Source organism: Pogoniulus pusillus, chromosome 28 (genome assembly GCF_015220805.1).
Source record: "Pogoniulus pusillus isolate bPogPus1 chromosome 28, bPogPus1.pri, whole genome shotgun sequence".
NCBI classification, from domain to species: domain Eukaryota; kingdom Metazoa; phylum Chordata; class Aves; order Piciformes; family Lybiidae; genus Pogoniulus; species Pogoniulus pusillus.
The window spans coordinates 7,300,600-7,317,414 of record NC_087291.1 but is presented as its reverse complement, the minus strand read 5'-3'; the positions used below and the strand labels follow the sequence as shown (position 1 = coordinate 7,317,414).

Below are 16,815 nucleotides of genomic sequence, written 5' to 3'. Positions count from 1 at the left end.
TCTGAAATGTTTGGTCTTGTTGCAGAAATCTATTAGGAGTAAGAAATGAGTAGAGAAAACATATTGTTCTTAATTGTTGAAATAGAATTTTTAACCATAATTTTCTGTTGTAAAAATGATAACCTAGAAACATTATGGCTATTCCATTCTCAGATTTAAAAAACAGTAGTTTATTGCAGCAGCAGCTTAATAAATTTTAAACTTTTTATAAGGAGGAGCACAGGCATGATTTTCACATACCCTTTAGACAGAGATTGTAATAGCTGTCTGAGGATTCAATATATTTGCAGTTAGGTTACACAAACCTCAAGCAACTCATCTGTAATTCAGAACTTCTTGTTGTAAAAACTCCTGGCAGCTCTTTGTATTGCACGGTAAACAAATCACTTTATGTGTAATGGCAGTTCTTTGCAGGAGGAGGAGGGCAAGTCATACAATTGTGCTAAAATTATTTTGCAATAATCAATCATAAATATTTTACCGTTTTAGAATAAAATGGGTAGAGGGTTTGACACTCTTATCATCCTTCTCATTCCCTGTGTGAAGGTACATCAGAATATTCAAAGTGAAGTTGTGATTTGGGGAAAGACACATGCACTTGATAATTGTATTATATTTTCTTTGTTTCATTTTCCTAGTGAGACTCTTTGGAATTTCTGTTTTGGTAGTTCTTTGTTTTGCAGTAGTGATTTCTTGACTGTTTATCTTGGCCCTTGTGGTGCTGTTTGTTTCCCTCCTCCATCCATAAGACTTTTGCAGCTCGAAGGAAGGAAATATAGGGGAAAGTGCATTTGTAAGTGGGTTCACAATCCAGAGTAAAAATAACCTTAAAATTGTTTGGTGGTTTTAAACCAGTTCGCTAAAATGATCTGTGGTCCTCCTGTGCTTTTCTTTCTGTTGAAGAAGAAAAGATAGAATATTTGTAGATATACCAGGTTGATTAATACAAAATAAATAAACAATTACAGAAAGTGTTGGTTTTTTTTAATAGATCTTGTACATGTAGTTGCATTTGTTACGTTCTTCCCCTTTAGACTTCTCCTAAAATACAGTCAGTGCTTACCTGTAAAATAGTCTAAGAGCACTCATTTTGAATTTTACAGGCTCTGAAACTGCTGTAACCAGAGTGTATGGGCCTAGGGTTGCAGCATCTAAATGGAATTGCTAAGAATTCTGTAAAATAACAAGCAGTCTCTAAAAATCAAACCTTTTTTCTTTCAAAACTGTAGGCTTTAGCTGTATCTAAACAAGTTTATTAGGTGAGAATCTGTTAAGTATGGAACTTTCACATTTTAATACCATGTCCCTTTAGAATAACTAAGAAAGCAGCATCAATTGTAATTCTGTTTGTGGAGTGAATTTTTTTTTCAGGCTATTAATTCCTTGTAGTACATATTACCTTTGGCAGTCTGTTTGAACTGTTTGTACTGTTTGTATATATAATGTATCAGCTTAAATTCTTTTGAAGGCACTTGGGTTGCAACAGTTACAGTTATACCAAGGTGGTGTTCAGAGAAAACACAGATATGCATTGAAATAGACTTTTTACTATACTAGACTTTCAAAACAGGGGCAAGTAATTAGTCTCCACTGCACTAGGGAGGGACAGGCAGTTATATGTTGTTGCTGCTGGTTATATGGCAAGTTTTACTTGAAATGCTGACTTGAATCAAAATATCCTGCCTTCGTTGTACCAAGTACAGTTTTGCAGGGAAACTGATAGGTCTTCAGAAATAAAGACCTTGGAAATGGCTGTTTTGACAAAAGATGGTGCATTTGTGATCCCTTGGAATTAATTATTATATTAAGGCATATAATAAAGCCATTTAGAGTTTACATAGTTGTAATGTATCAGCCTTTTAATAGCTTATGTAACAAAAATTAAAAGAAAACTGCTTTATGGGCTGGTATAGTGTTTAGGAAGTGATCGAGTCAGGTTACATTTGCCACCCCTCACAATTCCACACTCCCTAAACCTACCCCCCAAAAAAAAAAATCATAATGCCTAAACTTCTGTTCAGTCACTTGTAAAAGCAGGGCTTAATTACACTTTCCAACAGTGTACTTTGACAATTAATGAGTAAAAACAGTCCTCATTATATTTTATTGTACTTAAAACATTGTTTGTTAGGTTGGAATCTGGCCAGTAGGGGTTCTCTGTAAACTCTGGCTATTGCGTCTCTCATGATGTTACAGTACAGTCTTGTTTCAGGGCATTAAGCTTTGTTTAAAAATGAATAGATGAACCAGTGCTTCAGTCTTCCAAATGTGGAGCAGAAAGACAGCTTGTACTTTACTATCTGCACAAACGCTGTAAGTCATGTAGTCAGGCGTGTCGGTCGGTCTGTCTTGACCTTGTTTACAGTTAGAATCATGCCATTGTTATGCTTGATACTAGGATGGGCTTTATTGAATTTTGAAATGCTAGCATATTATTTCGGTACATGTATTCTACTTCAGTGTTACTGATTTACTTTCTCAAGAAAACAGTATTCTATTTGAAATAATGTTTTTCTAGGTTGCTTAAATGACTTGACTTTAGATGGCTCTTTTGCTGTGTTAGAAATGATGTTAGTTTTCTGCTGCCTAGAGCGATGTGGACATTACCAGATTTAAACAGTCTTACTATCTTGCATCTGTCAATTTGCTGACAAAAGTACCTGGTGTAGGTGGTGTCATTATCCACTATCTCAGCTTCCAGCATTCAAAACATAAATCCTAAAATCATTTCATGAGCTTCTGTGAGCTTCGTGAGACCTAGCTTGAAGAATGTAGTGCAGTAACTCCCTTTTCATCGGAAGTTCTTACTTTTTTTTCTACTATGTTTACCTGCAGTTGTCTTTACTGTGGCTTACTTGAATGGTGCAACTGTCTGATCAAATGCAAACTCCTCATTTTCAAAGAAAATAAGAATTTATTTGTGTTTTTTAAGCTAGGTAGTTGATGGTTGGTTTGCAGAAAGGAGATGTGCAAACATTATGAAATATCACAGTATCATCAGGGTTGGAAGTGCCACGTCCAACCTTGCCTTGAACTGCCCCAGGGACGGCGACTCCACCACCTCCCCGGGCATCCCATTCCAGTAGCCAATGACTCTCTCAGTTAAGAACTTTCTCCTCACCTCCAGCCTAAATTTCCCCTGGCACAGCCTGAGGCTGTGTCCTCTCGTTCTGGTGCTGGCCACCTGAGAGAAGAGAGCAACCTCCTCCTGGCCACCTATACTGTGAAGTCTTTGGTGGTCTCTATCTGAATGCTTGCACCAAAATTAACTCCTTATTTACTCATTAACATATGAAAAATACATGTCAAATTTAATATATTTATATATTCAGTAATACTAATAATATTTATATATATACTTGAAATTTGATAACCATGTAACATTAATTCAGTGTTGCAGTTCTAAAGATATGCATTCTTAAGTGGCATTTGTTTTGTAATGTTTTTTTGATAGAGTAATATTCAAACATCAGAAGCTCTTAAAACTGAAGTTGGTGATTTGAAGAAAAAGCACGATGAGGCTGCTTCAAAAGTTCTCCAGCTTGAGGAAGACATCATGGCTGTTACTCAGAAGGCCATTGCGAAGGAAACTGAGTTAGACAGGTATTTAGTCACTTAGTTCTTTACCTTCCTTGTTTTGCTAGGTTTTATTTTTTTTCAACTTATGTCTTTTAATGTATGCATCAATGTTGTTTATTAATAATTCTGTACTATTAATTTGTCAATATCTTAGTCTGAAGGACAAACTGAAGAAAGTGATGCTTGAGAAGGAGCAACTTGAATCTGTGTTAAAGACTGAAAAGGATGAAAAGGAACTTTATAAGGTAATTTTATTCCTTGTACCTTTATACAATGAAGTGGTTTGAAATAAAGGTAATAATGCTTTATGGGGAGGTCTGATAAATTGAATTTGCTAAGGAAAAAAGGAAATGGGTAGCTTCTGCAAATAGATTTTATGACTATTATAGATGTTCTCATATAAAAGTGAATGAGGAAAATAGCATCTGAATTCATCCCACGATATAAAAAAGGTCTCTTAGAAGGGGAATGGATAATAAATTTGTTAAAATCCTGACATGGTAACAAAAAATAATAGATTGTAGTGAGGAAGTTCTTTAGTTATACAGTGCATCACCCAATAACTAGTTTTCTTAACAGTCTTTTTAGTATATAAATTATGTTTTAACTCTTCTAAGTTCTCTCTGTGGACTGTGTTTTCTATATCTCTACTCTTGAATCTCGTGCATAACTCTAAGAAGCTTTAGTAGGATCTATATTGCATTGATTTTTATTTATTTAAACTGGCATAGCTCATTTCTTTTGCTGGTATTAAGATGCTCATATTTAAAATATAGTGCCCCCTGCTCTAGTTTATTAGATTGTATGAAACAAATCGAGTGCATTAAAAATACCTTACTTCTGTTCATAGGAAAATGTGACAGACAGTATTAGATACACACTAGAAGTCAAAATCTGAAACCATTGTTTTCATAATTGTGGAATTGCTTTGAAAATAAGCAGCACAAATCTTTTAGTGTTTGAGTGGACAACAGTTGAATTCTATAGGTAGCCTTTATTAGGTATAGAATGATAGACTTGATAATATCTGCAAAACAAATCTGAAGTTGTTAGTTTGCTGTCTTTGGCAATGTTTGCTTAGATGATTGCAAGTAGGTACTATTACAAGTTTAATTTCTCTTTAGTTTTCTGCACATATTTTTGTTTTTTGCTTGTCCTTAGCTGTCCAGCATTTGTGAATAGAGGAGTGAATTCTGATTAGGTTACTTTGATGTGGACAACAATCAGGGCCTTAAGTTCTAGCTGTGGAGTGGAGTTGTTGTTAACTGATGAAACTGAAACAATTCCAGACAGTCTGTGCTGGAGGGCACTAATTATATCATGTATATTTTCTCTCTCTGCTTGTTCTAATCCATCTCAGAGACTAGTTAGAGTTTAGTGAACACCTAAATGGACAGGTGAACAGTAGTTTTCCTAATGTGGAAGGAGAGTTTGACATTTTTTAGCGTCATTACAGATACACTTGAAGAATACAGAAATAGAAAACACCAAACTAGTAAAAGAAATTCAGACGCTTAAGAATTTGGATGCAAACAAAGAAAACATGATATCGTATTATAAAGAGGAGGTTGGCAGATTACAGCTAATTGTAGCTGAAAAAGAAAATATGAAGAAAGCTGTTTTGCTCTCCTCATCAAACAAGGTAAGCATTACTAATGTAATTGGCCTGGCTTAAAATGAACATATCTTAAGGTTTTATGTGTTTGGGAAGGGAAGAAGTTGAAGATACCACGAGAATGGAAGCTTAGAGGCAAGAGGACTGTGATATTCTCAGTAGATGTAGAAAATGAGCAAAAGAGTGAATTTGATTTTGCACATACTGATTTTGCAGCTCCTCTGAGTTGCTTTTAACTTTGTGAAAAAGGAGAATGAGAAAAAGAGGAAAGTTAATACTGTAGCCATGTTGTGACTGTGGAGGCTGATAGAGGAAATAGTGAAAGATGTGCTGAAGGACTTGTTAGGTGCTGTCAAGATACAGAGACATAAAACATGAAAAAAGAGAATGTACCATATAAATTAACTAAATAATGAAGAACTTGTCAGTAAGAGTGCCAGTAGGACTTCTAAGGAATGGCAACTTTGCTACAGTGCTGGCAGTGTTGTAGCTAGCAAACACTGTGGTGTACTAAGTGAAATTGCTCAAGAACTGGTGTCTGTGCTGTCCATGGCCTGGATGGGTTTACTGCAGACTAGTTTTAGTGTGGTTCTGCAGATAGGTATGATCGGTTTGTGTGTCAGGGCTTTGGCAGCAGAGGGCTACAAGGGTGGCTTCTGTGAGAAACTGCTAGAAGCTTCCCCTATGTCTAATAGAGACAATGTCAGCTAGCTCCAAGATGGACTGCTACTGGCCAAGACAGCCCAACAGCAACGATCAGAGCACCTCCACGATAATATGCTTAAGAAGTGGGGTAAAAAAGCCCCAAACCTCTGCAAGAAGGACAGCACCCTTTGAAAGGGACACCCACTGTGGGGCAGTTCATGAGGAAATGTGGCCTGTTGGAAGGACTCATTAGACAAGTTTGTAGAGGAGTGTGTCCTGTGGGAGCAACTCTGTGCTTGGACTGGGGAAGAGTGTCAGGAGTCCTTCCTCAGAGAAAGAACTGGTTGTAACCCCTATTCCCTGTCTCCTTGTGCTGCTGGTGGAGAGAAGTTAGATAAAATCAGGTGTGAAGTTGAGCCTGAGAAAGGAGAGAAAGGTGTTTCTTGTTTTTATTTTTTTATTATCCTACTCTGATTTGATTAGTCATAATTTTTGTTTTTCCCCTCAGTTTGGGTCTGGTCTCCCTGGCCTTATTTTGACTTGTGAGTCTTTCATTGTACTTTCTCTCCTGTCCAGTTAAAGAGGGAGGGTGATAGAGTGGCTTTGAGCACCTAGCGTTCAGCCAGCATTCAACCCACCGCAGTAAAATACATATTAGGTGTTTGCTCCTGATGTACATCTTCCTGTTCAGCTTCATCCAAAAGGCATCCAGTTTCTGTGCCTTGAGACTGTTCTGTCCTGTGATCAACAGTGTGATAAGTAATAGTGGAACTGACTGGGAGTTTTACTTCACAAATACATTCTTGATCCAAATTGGAGTGTTAATTTGGACACACCCTTTGAGGCTAGTATCTAAAAGCCAGATAATGCCAGTGACTTTATCTTGTGTATCTTACCAGTCTTCTCACAGAAAAAAACAATGTAGATCTTGAAATAATATAAATTGCATTAATGTGAGTCATGAATGTAAATTTTAAGTAGAAAAGTAGTGTTGTTGATAGTGGAAATGTCAGGATGACAAAAAGAATGTGTTGTCTTACACTGACTTACAACTTATCTTGTTTTAGTCATTGTTTCTGAATATATTGAACTACTACTACTATATTTTAATTTGAAATAAAAACATAGAGTATGTGTGTGTGTGTGAAGCAACCAAACATGTAACTTACTAATTTTGAAGTGCTTGTGATTTTTTTTTTTTTGGGGATCATTAACATTTTTGTCTTACACTCTGAAACTACAGATACTTAAATACGTAACTGATGCATCGTGTGCTGTAAAAACAGCTCAGCAACAGGATTTTAGTGTATTTCCTAGTCCATCCATCTTTGTAAATGTTTACAAAATGTATTAGTATTCCTCTGGACTTGCTATGCTAAGGGATTAATCAAAACTGAACTAACAATGGACTACAGATACCTAAATTTATGTCTGGACTCAAGAATGTGAATGCCTTCAGAAATCCCAAAAGTTGCAAGTAGCTTTTAACAGCTCTGAATTTTTGCTTTATTTTTGTGAACCTGGGCTTCTCTGAGGAATGAGAGGCCAGTAGTGCAGCTTGGCCAGTTGGTCCTTGGGCTGCACTATGGAGCTGTGGCAGTGCCAAGAGTCTTAGTGATGCATGCTGTGGCTTGTTTTTCGTTACTTTTTGTTCTTGGTTCCTTTTGAAAACCTTGTTGTGCAAGACCTTGGGAAATGGAGCTGTGAGAAAAACATCTCAAAGCTGCTTCACAGTTATGTCATGTCAACCAGCTTTAGCCATTGTAGGATCTCTTAAACCAAGACACCTTTGTTACCTGCAGTGCCTTATGGTAGGGTGAACTTTAGTTTGGAAGCTGCGTAACCACTTGTGCCCATTCAGAGTTCTGTGGTGATGAGGACAAAGATATTCTGGAAAATAGATGGGTTTTTTTATTTTTTTTGGCATGTATTTAAAACTAAAGCTGACAATATAACAAAAATCCAGTGTAGTTAAAATGCTTAAGTTTGCCATTATGTCACATGTTTGCACACCACTGTTAGTAAAGAAGGCAAATAGGGAAAATGGTACTTGTGTACTAACCTCTTGATTTAGAGATACTGCTAAGGCCACTGGGAAAACTTAGATTTTTTTCTTTCAGTTGCTTCTAATCTTGATACCAATTTTTATTTATGCTTTGAATTAAAAAAATGATAGATTCTCTTCCCTCTCTTCTCTGTCCTAGGAGGATGCAAGTGTTTTAAAAGAACAGCTTCGGAAAGCTGAAGATCAGATTCAGGCTAGCAAGCAAGAAGCTGTCCTGATGTCAAAAGAGCTGAGTGATGCAGTAAATGTGCGTGATAAAACAATGGCAGATCTTCACAGTGCACGCCTGGAGAACGACAAGTTGAAAAAGCAGCTCACTGATGCTTTAGCTGAACTTAAAAAAATCACAGCTTTGAAAAATGAACAGGTAAATTGGCAGTATTCAGTACTGAAGTTTGTTTGTGTTTATAAAATCCAACAGAGCTAGCTTTGCCAAAGTCAGATAAGAAAATGTGTCTGGAAGGTTAGCACAAATTACCATCAAATTCTCTTCCAGCACTCAAGATGCTACCTTAAATCAAGTGCGCATTAGCTGATTTGGATGAAAGGAGTTTTCTGCTGCTACTTGGAGTAGCTCCTTTCCAAACTTGTACATTATTTTCACAGAGTAATACAATTTTTATCTATATTTTGAATTCTCTCCCTGTCTGAATTCTTTTTATGTGAGCCACAGCAGCATTAAAAATACATTCAGGTTAGAGAATGGATTGTAGAATTATTACTTCAGTGTTCTTTCCTCATGAATGGATTCTTAGGAGTACATCCAATATTTGTGGAGGTTAATTTGCTTTAATATTTATAAGTATAAAAATATTAATGGAAACTCTGTTGTCTTGACTTTCTTTGTCTTGGATAAAAGCCTAGTAAGCTAGTGTGAGTTTCATCATTCTGGCTTAAGGGAGCTTTCTACTGGATCTTCTGTTACTTTAGCTGTATTGGATTGACTCGCTACTGGGATTACCATAGTGATGTAGCAGTTTGAAAAGGTCTATTGATCTGAATTAAAATAGCATAATAAATAGGAAGTGAATAGTACAACCCTCAAAAACTCACTAGCCTTCAAATCTCCAAGAACATCACATTTTCTCTAAGAATTTCAGTTATAAACAGTCTTCAAAATGCATCCTAGAAGAAGTAGCAAATGCTTATCTTAAGATGTCTAGAATGCTTCTGGAAGGTGTTCAGACTTTGGTATACAGTAATCAGCCTGTAGAATAAGAATCCTCTTTACCAGACTGTCATGTTATACCCATGCCTATTTAATTCCTCAGTATGTCCTGCTTGGAATGAAGTTCAACACAGATGCTGTCTCTCTGTGCTGTACTACTCTATTCTTTTCCTTCCCACCTACAAACAAATCAGGACCTTCTTCTGTACTTATATAATGTTATGCTTTTTTTAACTGAAAAAAAAGGCTTTTTGGGAAGAAGTAGTATTTGAACAAAAGGGAGAAAAGCAAAATAGTTTCTAAGATGATTGTTCTTTGGAAGGAAACTGCAAACACGGTGGAGCAGGAACTGCGCAGAGAAGTTGAAGATTTGAAGCTTCGTCTGCAAATGGCTGCTGACCATTACAAGGAAAAATTCAAAGAGTGTCAAAAACTTCAGAAACAAGTGAACAAGTTTACAGAACAGGCAGTAAGTAGAATGAAAGAAATTTCACTTGCATTTCATAATTTTTCAACTATTTAATTTCCTTCTGCAAAGCTCAGTGCTTTTACAAAGATTAAAACATACAGTAAGCAATGGCTCTTTAACTCACTGCTTTCTTCCATAAAGCTAAATTATTTCTTTAAGATTGTTGTTGAAATGGAGCATGGAATTTGTGATTTGTAACTGGTGTATATTGAAAGCTAACAAAGTTTGGGTGAAGCATAACGTTGTTCAAAGAAGAATTTTGAAACCAAAGCAGGGAAAAAATCTGCAATTACTACCTGTAATCAGTAGCTAAACCTCAAAATGTTCCAACCCCCAAAGGGGAAATAGAGAACGTAGAGGAGGATTTCAGAGTGAAGTGGGGAGAAATAAGCCAATCTGTAAGCAAATTTCTAACAGATCTGGGGGCAGAATTCTTTAGAATTTTGTCAAAATTATGATTGAGAGGGGAGGAGCTCAAAGGGAGAAAATGGTTTTGAATGGTTGAGCAGTGGCAAGATGTACAAGTGTGAATTCATAAGAAGAGCAGACTCAAGTAGTTCAGCTGTCCATGGAACAGTGAGGTAGTTATGGGGCTTTGATTCCTGATTGCTTCAGGAAGTTATCTTCTCATCCAGAAGGTCAATGGTGAATGAAGTGTCATATCAGAATGCCTGTGGCCATCCCTTAAAAATCTTCCACATCTTTGGTTATGTTGTGTAACAAACACTGAAGCTGACTACTTTGGCACCAGATGTCCAGCACTCAGTAGTACAGACTCCATTTTCAAATGGAATATTAGACTGAAGTTAATAGATCTAAAGTGTAACTGTCTCTCTAGGAAATGAGATTTTTTTCTAACAATTTGCTTAGAAGTTTACTGTTTCTAGGGCAAAGGAACTTTTAAAAGTAAGATTATAAAAATGATAGACCAAGTCAATTTCAGTGTTGGTAGAATGAAATGTGTTTGCATATTTATTGTTGCCTCCTGTTTTAATGAGCAATTCCATCTACACCATCTTTGGAGGAGATAATAGTGCAAGTATACATTACTTTGTGCTTTGACTGTCATTTAATTCAATACCAAAACGAAATTTCTTTTCACAAAGAAAATTGCAGGGCATCAGCAGAAACCAGCAGATACATCTAACATTGAGGCGGCTACTGCCATCGTTACAGACAAAAAGTTGTCGGCATGTCCAGGTACCAACAGCTTCAATTTTGTCTATTTGTATTGCCTATGTGAATTAGTCCCTAGTTATAATATGAAGCAGGTTCTGTTTTAAATCAACAATTAGAAATAAGAGAATTAATTTGAAAATCTTGTCTCTTTTCTGCAGGTGATAACATTTATAATTAACTTCAGGAACGTTTTTAAAACAGTTCAGCTGGTATTTGTTAATGCCACTAGGACTGAACTCTTAATTTCTGCTTGATAATTAACACAGAGCTGGTTTTGCAAGATAATAAACAGTTCATTAAAAGGGAAAAAAAAATCCTTCCCAAATTTGCAAATTGTGTACAGCACCGTGGTAGTTTTGTGGTTCTGTTATAGTGACTGTCTACTGTAAAATCAAATCCACTGAGAAGTTCTGATTATGTGATGGTAAGATCATATCTATAGACTATTCATGATTATAGGCAGTAGTGTTTTATTAGGAAATGTTTAAAGGTGACAGTTACTATGAATGCTTAAGTTCTTACAAAACTAATTTTCTAAAACATTAATATTATAGGATAAAACTAAGCCTGGTCTATTATTCAACTTAAATTGATAAATGTGCCTAAATTCACTCTTTTGGTAAGACTACAGTTGTAATTTGTGTCAGTTTCTTTCTATCTTAACTAAATACAGGTGTTTCCTAAAACAAAATCTCTGCAAGATCATATGTGATGGAATAAAGCTGAGGAATTTAATGTTTTTAAGGAAAAACAAAATATTTACCATGATAGCATAATGTATGTATTCTCGTATTTGCTTTCTTGGGAGCTGTGGGGAGAGATGTCCTTATGATCATCTTCACTGTGCAGAAGAACTGAACGCAGACATGCTGATGTGACTCTGGATACTGTGTTTCGCTAGCCACATGATACTGATTGCCTCTGATTAACTGTTTGCTAGGATAACGTGGAGTAGTCTGCTCCTGATGCACTGCCAAATTTGATCTGTTATCTCTCTTACACAACTTTTTCATTTATGAAAGCAAAGAAAATCAATACTCTTGTTTTTTTCTTCGGTGTTCACAGTTAGCCCCATTCCATCTGACATAGTGTCGGAGTTCACGGTAAAGGAGCAAGTACGAGAAATGAATAAAGAAATTGCTGAGAAAGCAGAGAAGTATAAGAAATACAAGCAGATGTTGGCAGTAAGTAAATGGCTGCTTCAGAAAGCCAAAGAGAAAATAGCTATAGGTGCTAAGTCTTCAAACCACAAAGCCCACTGAGCTGAGTTACCTTCCTTGTTTGTGTGATACACTGCAGTTATGGTAGAAATCTTAATGTTTGAAAGTACATTTTTATCAAGTCAGCTCTTGATTGCCTGTGGTGTTAGAAAGTCCAAATGAGGTTTCCTGAGGAAAACCCAGATGTAGTGAAACAAATGAGCACTACTGCTTCTGTGCTTAAGATTTTGAATAATTTTTTTCTTCCCCCATTATATTTTACACGTATTTGCTGTCAAAAGTCAAATATGGCACGTTGCTATATGCCAGCTGATGTCTGGAACAAGTGTCGCAGTGTTTCTCTGATGTGCTGTTCAAGTGTTAGAGTTCTCCAAATCTGACTGTCTTGGGTTTTTACAGTGTTTTGATGTCCAAGTGGATGCTACATATACTAGCTTGGGCTCAATCATACATGTATGGACCAAAGTTGGCACCAGTATTGCTGCAGCCATAATATCAATTCCCTTCAAATATACATATCGGTCTTAACTTGATTTTCTCATGACAGGTTTGGATATATCCAGTAATGATGAAGTATTTTATCACTGGTGGTAGTGAAAAGTTGACTGTTGTAGAATTGTCTTAAGAATTACTCACTGGGTATTGCCTTGTTCATCTGGTTTCTCTTCTCATGTCACAATGAGATCTTTTTAGTTTGATGTGCTCTCCAGAATGTAACAAATGTCCTGTAATTCCACTCATTATCCTGCGTATGAAGGACTTAGCTGGTTGTTCTGTAGTGACGCTTGAGGAAAGCTTTGCCTTTTGACCTTCTGGATGAAAGATACATTTGTGTTGTAAAAGTTGCATGGGAAAAGTTTTCTGTTGAAGTGGAACACTTGAAAAGGGTAGTTGTGATTACAGTGTAGTATTAGGATTACAAAGTAATTAGGGTACAAAGAAACTGAAAGCTGTGAAGCTAAAGAGGAATATCATCTTGGAAGCTTGGGAAAGAAGCAAAATGTATTGAAGATAATTTATGCAGTGATCAGTGGATCTATGCTCTGCAGAGTCTTGAGTCAGGCTTGATTTCTGGGGAAACCGTTTGTGACTCTGTGTTTTTTAGAACAAGACCATTTACAGAGTGTAATTGTTTGGGATGGGTGGAAAAATCTCTTAAAACTGTAAATATCTGATGCTATGATATAATCTGCTGTAGGATGAGAAGATGAAATGCAGTGTTTATGCTGATGAACTAGCCAAACTGGAGCTGAAGTGGAAAGAACAAGTGAAAACCAATGAGGGTATAAAATTACAGCTGGCAGCAATGGAGGATCAGTACAAAGTAAGTTACAGATTTTGTTTGTGAAAGCAGTATCTTGTTCTTAATATACTAGCTTGTTTCTAGTAATTTGTATAATGAAGAGTTTCACCAGGGAAAAAATACTAAATGTATTTTTGCTGTAAGTAGAAACAACCATCTTGTAATGCTTCTTTTAAGGTGAGAGGTTGCTGACTGTTATAAAATCAGTCTGTTAATGGTATGGATTTAGACAGACCTCTAAATGGCATTAATCTTGTATCAGAGAGAAATCCAGGCTAGTTTCCTAATTTCCTATTGCTTAATAGGATACTAACAGGAATATTCATTGCCACCTGTGTCTAAAATGCTGCATACTGCATGGCCAGTGTAGTGTAATGCATTTTATCTGAATTAACTAGAGATACATGAGGTGAGTGATGCATTATTTTGAAAATCATGAGAGAATTACTGTTATTGGAGGATCTCAACTATAGTCTTAGTAGAGCGATGCAACATGTGCAACGAAGTCATGGGAGCCAGCTTTAGCTTACAAAGGGGGTGTAGCCTTTGAAGTTCTGTGATAGTAATATATAAGTTGAAGTGGGGTTTTAGGTCAACAAGGATGAGATACAAGCAATAGATTTCCTTAAGACCAGCATTTTTGCTTGTTCTCAGTCTAATAATAACAGTGAGTTGACAGGATTAGTGCCCACTTTTGCCCACTGGGATAAACAGAGAATGAATTGAACTGTGCCTATATCAGTTCTTGTAGGAACCCTCCAGGACACCCTTTTCCATTAGAAATTACAATACTGTATGAAATGTGAATTGCTCTACAGCTCTTTGTAGCACCCTGTTGGCTGTCCTTTTCTGACACTTTTCAAAGCAGTATTTCATTTCTATAAAATTCACATCTCTTTCCAAATTATTTCATTCTGCTAATTAGCAGTGATCAGTTTATGTGCATAATTTAATGTAAAATGAGTTTCATAGAATCAAGCAGGTTGGAAGAGAGCTCCAAGCTCATCCAGTCCAACCTAGCACCTAGCCCTCTCCAATCAACTAGGCCATGGCACTAAGTGCCTCATCCAGGCTTTCCTTGAACATCTCCAGGGATGGCAACTCCATCACCTCCCTGGGCAGCCCATTCCAATGGCAAATCACTCTTTCTGGGAAGAACTTCCTCCTGACATCCAGCCTATAAAGTTTGTTTTTAACTTCTCAATAGCAGGGATAATAAGGAATTGATTCCAAATTTGAAAGCATTTTAGCTGCAGTTCAAAACTTATCATTCAGAAGGGTGCAGGTAGTGAAGGAAAAGTGAGCATTTCTCCTCAGCTGGTAAATTTCTCTCTGACCTAAACTAGGAAAAGGAATTTTGAAAACTGAAAACAATTGATAGGTAACTGTGCAGAGAATTGTGTGTATATTCTAGAAAAACAAATGAAGAGGCAGTCTCCAAAGTAACTGAGGTCCAACTAAAACAGCCCTTTGTGGAGAAAGATTATTTAAACAATCTGTTTGAAGCAAGGAGGAGTCGTGAAGAATTGCATAGTGTGTCAGTCTAGTACTAGATTAGATAAAATGATTTCCATAATTTTCATCATAAGGATGAACTTTATTGCTGACCTTTATTTTCACAATATTACATGCAGGAAAATAGTTTCATTACTAATACAGAAACCTGAAACTTCTTTTCATAAAGGTTCAGCTGGCAGAAAAGGAGAGACGAATAAAGGAACTGGCATCACAGTTTGAACTCTTTACCAGTGAGAAGGTATTGTCACCTTTCTTGTTACATTTTGTACATCACCACTTAGATGATTCTTTGGTTTGAGGAATTGCAGTGTGTTTTTAAGTGAGAATTTGTTTGCTCTTTAAACACCCTTCTCCATATTTACCATTTTAAAGTACAAGTTCTGTTAATAATACTAATATATGTTTTAAAAAGTATTATACCATAATAGACCAACTTAAAACCCATTGTCATTTATCATTTGGTAAGTGTTCTAGGGTATTTTCAACATCTAATAAAAATTTGATGGTGTCAAATATAATGTTCCTAGAATTCTTTGCCTAGAGGCATGTTTCATCTAGGATCTGAAATAATTATTTCTGTTTGCAGATAGGGATTGCTCTGTGTGAATTAATGATCTGAGATTGCAGCTAGCTGCACAGTTCACAGAATGTAGGATTTCCTGCCAGATTTGCCATATATTCCTTTCTCCTATCAGCAGCACCACTGTTAGTCTACTGAAAACTTGCCGCCAATCTGCCTCCTTCCTGCTTTATTCTTCTCATCTCCTCATGAAAGAGATTCATCCCTCTTGGCTCTGGAGGCTAATACCAGTTTAGTACATGTGCTGCTGGACCAAATAGAAAAGATTCTTTTTGAGCTCATGCTGCAGCCTTTTTTGCTCTCCGTGGGAACATCACTTGGGAAAAAACTTGCAGGGGTTTAATTTCCTCGAGATGGACTCTGCCCTTGAAACTTTAAGGAATGAGTTGCTGTCAGGCAGCACAATTAGTAAACCTTAGTCCCTTTGGAATTCTGGCATAACACATGAATGGTACATACCTAGCCTGACATTTTTTCCATCACTGGTTAGATTTACTTTTGCTTTTACCCAGTGTTGCCCTATAGCTAAAGATGTAAATATTTTAGCAGTGTAGTTGGCAGTTTTTTCATCATGTGTGCATACAACCAAATCCTTGGACATCTGCAGTTCTCTGCTTGCAGTGGTAAGAGCAGCTAGAAATGTGACAGCAGTGACTTCTGTAAATTACAACTGGAAAAATCTTTGTCAGGAAATGAAGACACATAGGCAATACTCCAGTTTTTAAGTAACGTTAGAAAATGGACTTCTGAAGGATTCACTGCCAAATCAAATTCATTCTGGTTATTGTTAAACCAGACATAAACCCAGAAATATTAATGCTAATGTTCTCAGGTTGGAGGTACCTCTAAGATATTATATGGTAGTCAGTCAAAGCTAGATTTTGCTGAAAAGTGAAATAGTAAATGTCTTTATGTTTGTTGGGATTGTTTGAATTACTTAAACCCATTATGAACAGATACTTAGGAATTTGTGTACTGGTAAATTGAAATGAAATGCCTTTCAGAGTAAGGTAGCTGAATGTTCTAGTAAAAATTCTAGCTTCTTGGAGGTAGTATGGAACTTCTTAAAATGAAGATGTAAGATCTTTTATTTGTTTAGATCTGATGTTTTTCTAATTCAGAAGAATGCAGAGTAGAAGTTGAATTTAGCTGGAGGGAGTAATTTTAAACACAGAAGGTGAACAACTGTAATAATAATGTATGGAGCTTATAAAGGCTTGCAGCTTCGTCTAGCAAATTTATAGATATTTACACTACAGAGAAGGATCAAAGTGCCTCGCTAGACTGAAACCATGATTTAAAAGGTTAAGGACAGTATAGTAAACAGCTTTTCAATTTATACTCCATTATCAGTGTTTGTTTATAAATGTCACCAAACATAGCATGCTAAAAATGTTCATTTACTGTCTCTTCAAACCTATAAAATGACTTGGTTTCTATTTTATTTACATACTTACAGACTTTGGGTTTTTAA

The 16,815-nt window shown here is 36.4% G+C and overlaps 1 protein-coding gene across 6 annotated transcripts in view; it reads left to right on the top strand.

The window, feature by feature from the left end:
• TAX1BP1 (Tax1 binding protein 1) overlaps window positions 1-16,815 on the top strand; it is a 63,425-nt gene that overhangs the window by 37,085 nt on the left and 9,525 nt on the right. For 4 of the 6 annotated variants that reach the window (XM_064167016.1, XM_064167015.1, XM_064167017.1 and 1 more), the window contains 9 exons: window positions 3,455-3,603; window positions 3,734-3,824; window positions 5,036-5,221; window positions 8,044-8,271; window positions 9,395-9,541; window positions 10,648-10,741; window positions 11,786-11,904; window positions 13,139-13,264; window positions 14,928-14,999. In XM_064167016.1, the coding sequence (XP_064023086.1) occupies window positions 3,455-3,603; window positions 3,734-3,824; window positions 5,036-5,221; window positions 8,044-8,271; window positions 9,395-9,541; window positions 10,648-10,741; window positions 11,786-11,904; window positions 13,139-13,264; window positions 14,928-14,999 (1,212 nt within the window). The remainder of the gene's footprint in view (window positions 1-3,454; window positions 3,604-3,733; window positions 3,825-5,035; window positions 5,222-8,043; window positions 8,272-9,394; window positions 9,542-10,647; window positions 10,742-11,785; window positions 11,905-13,138; window positions 13,265-14,927; window positions 15,000-16,815) is intronic. The other 2 variants (XM_064167018.1, XM_064167019.1) reach the window with 2 other exon arrangements.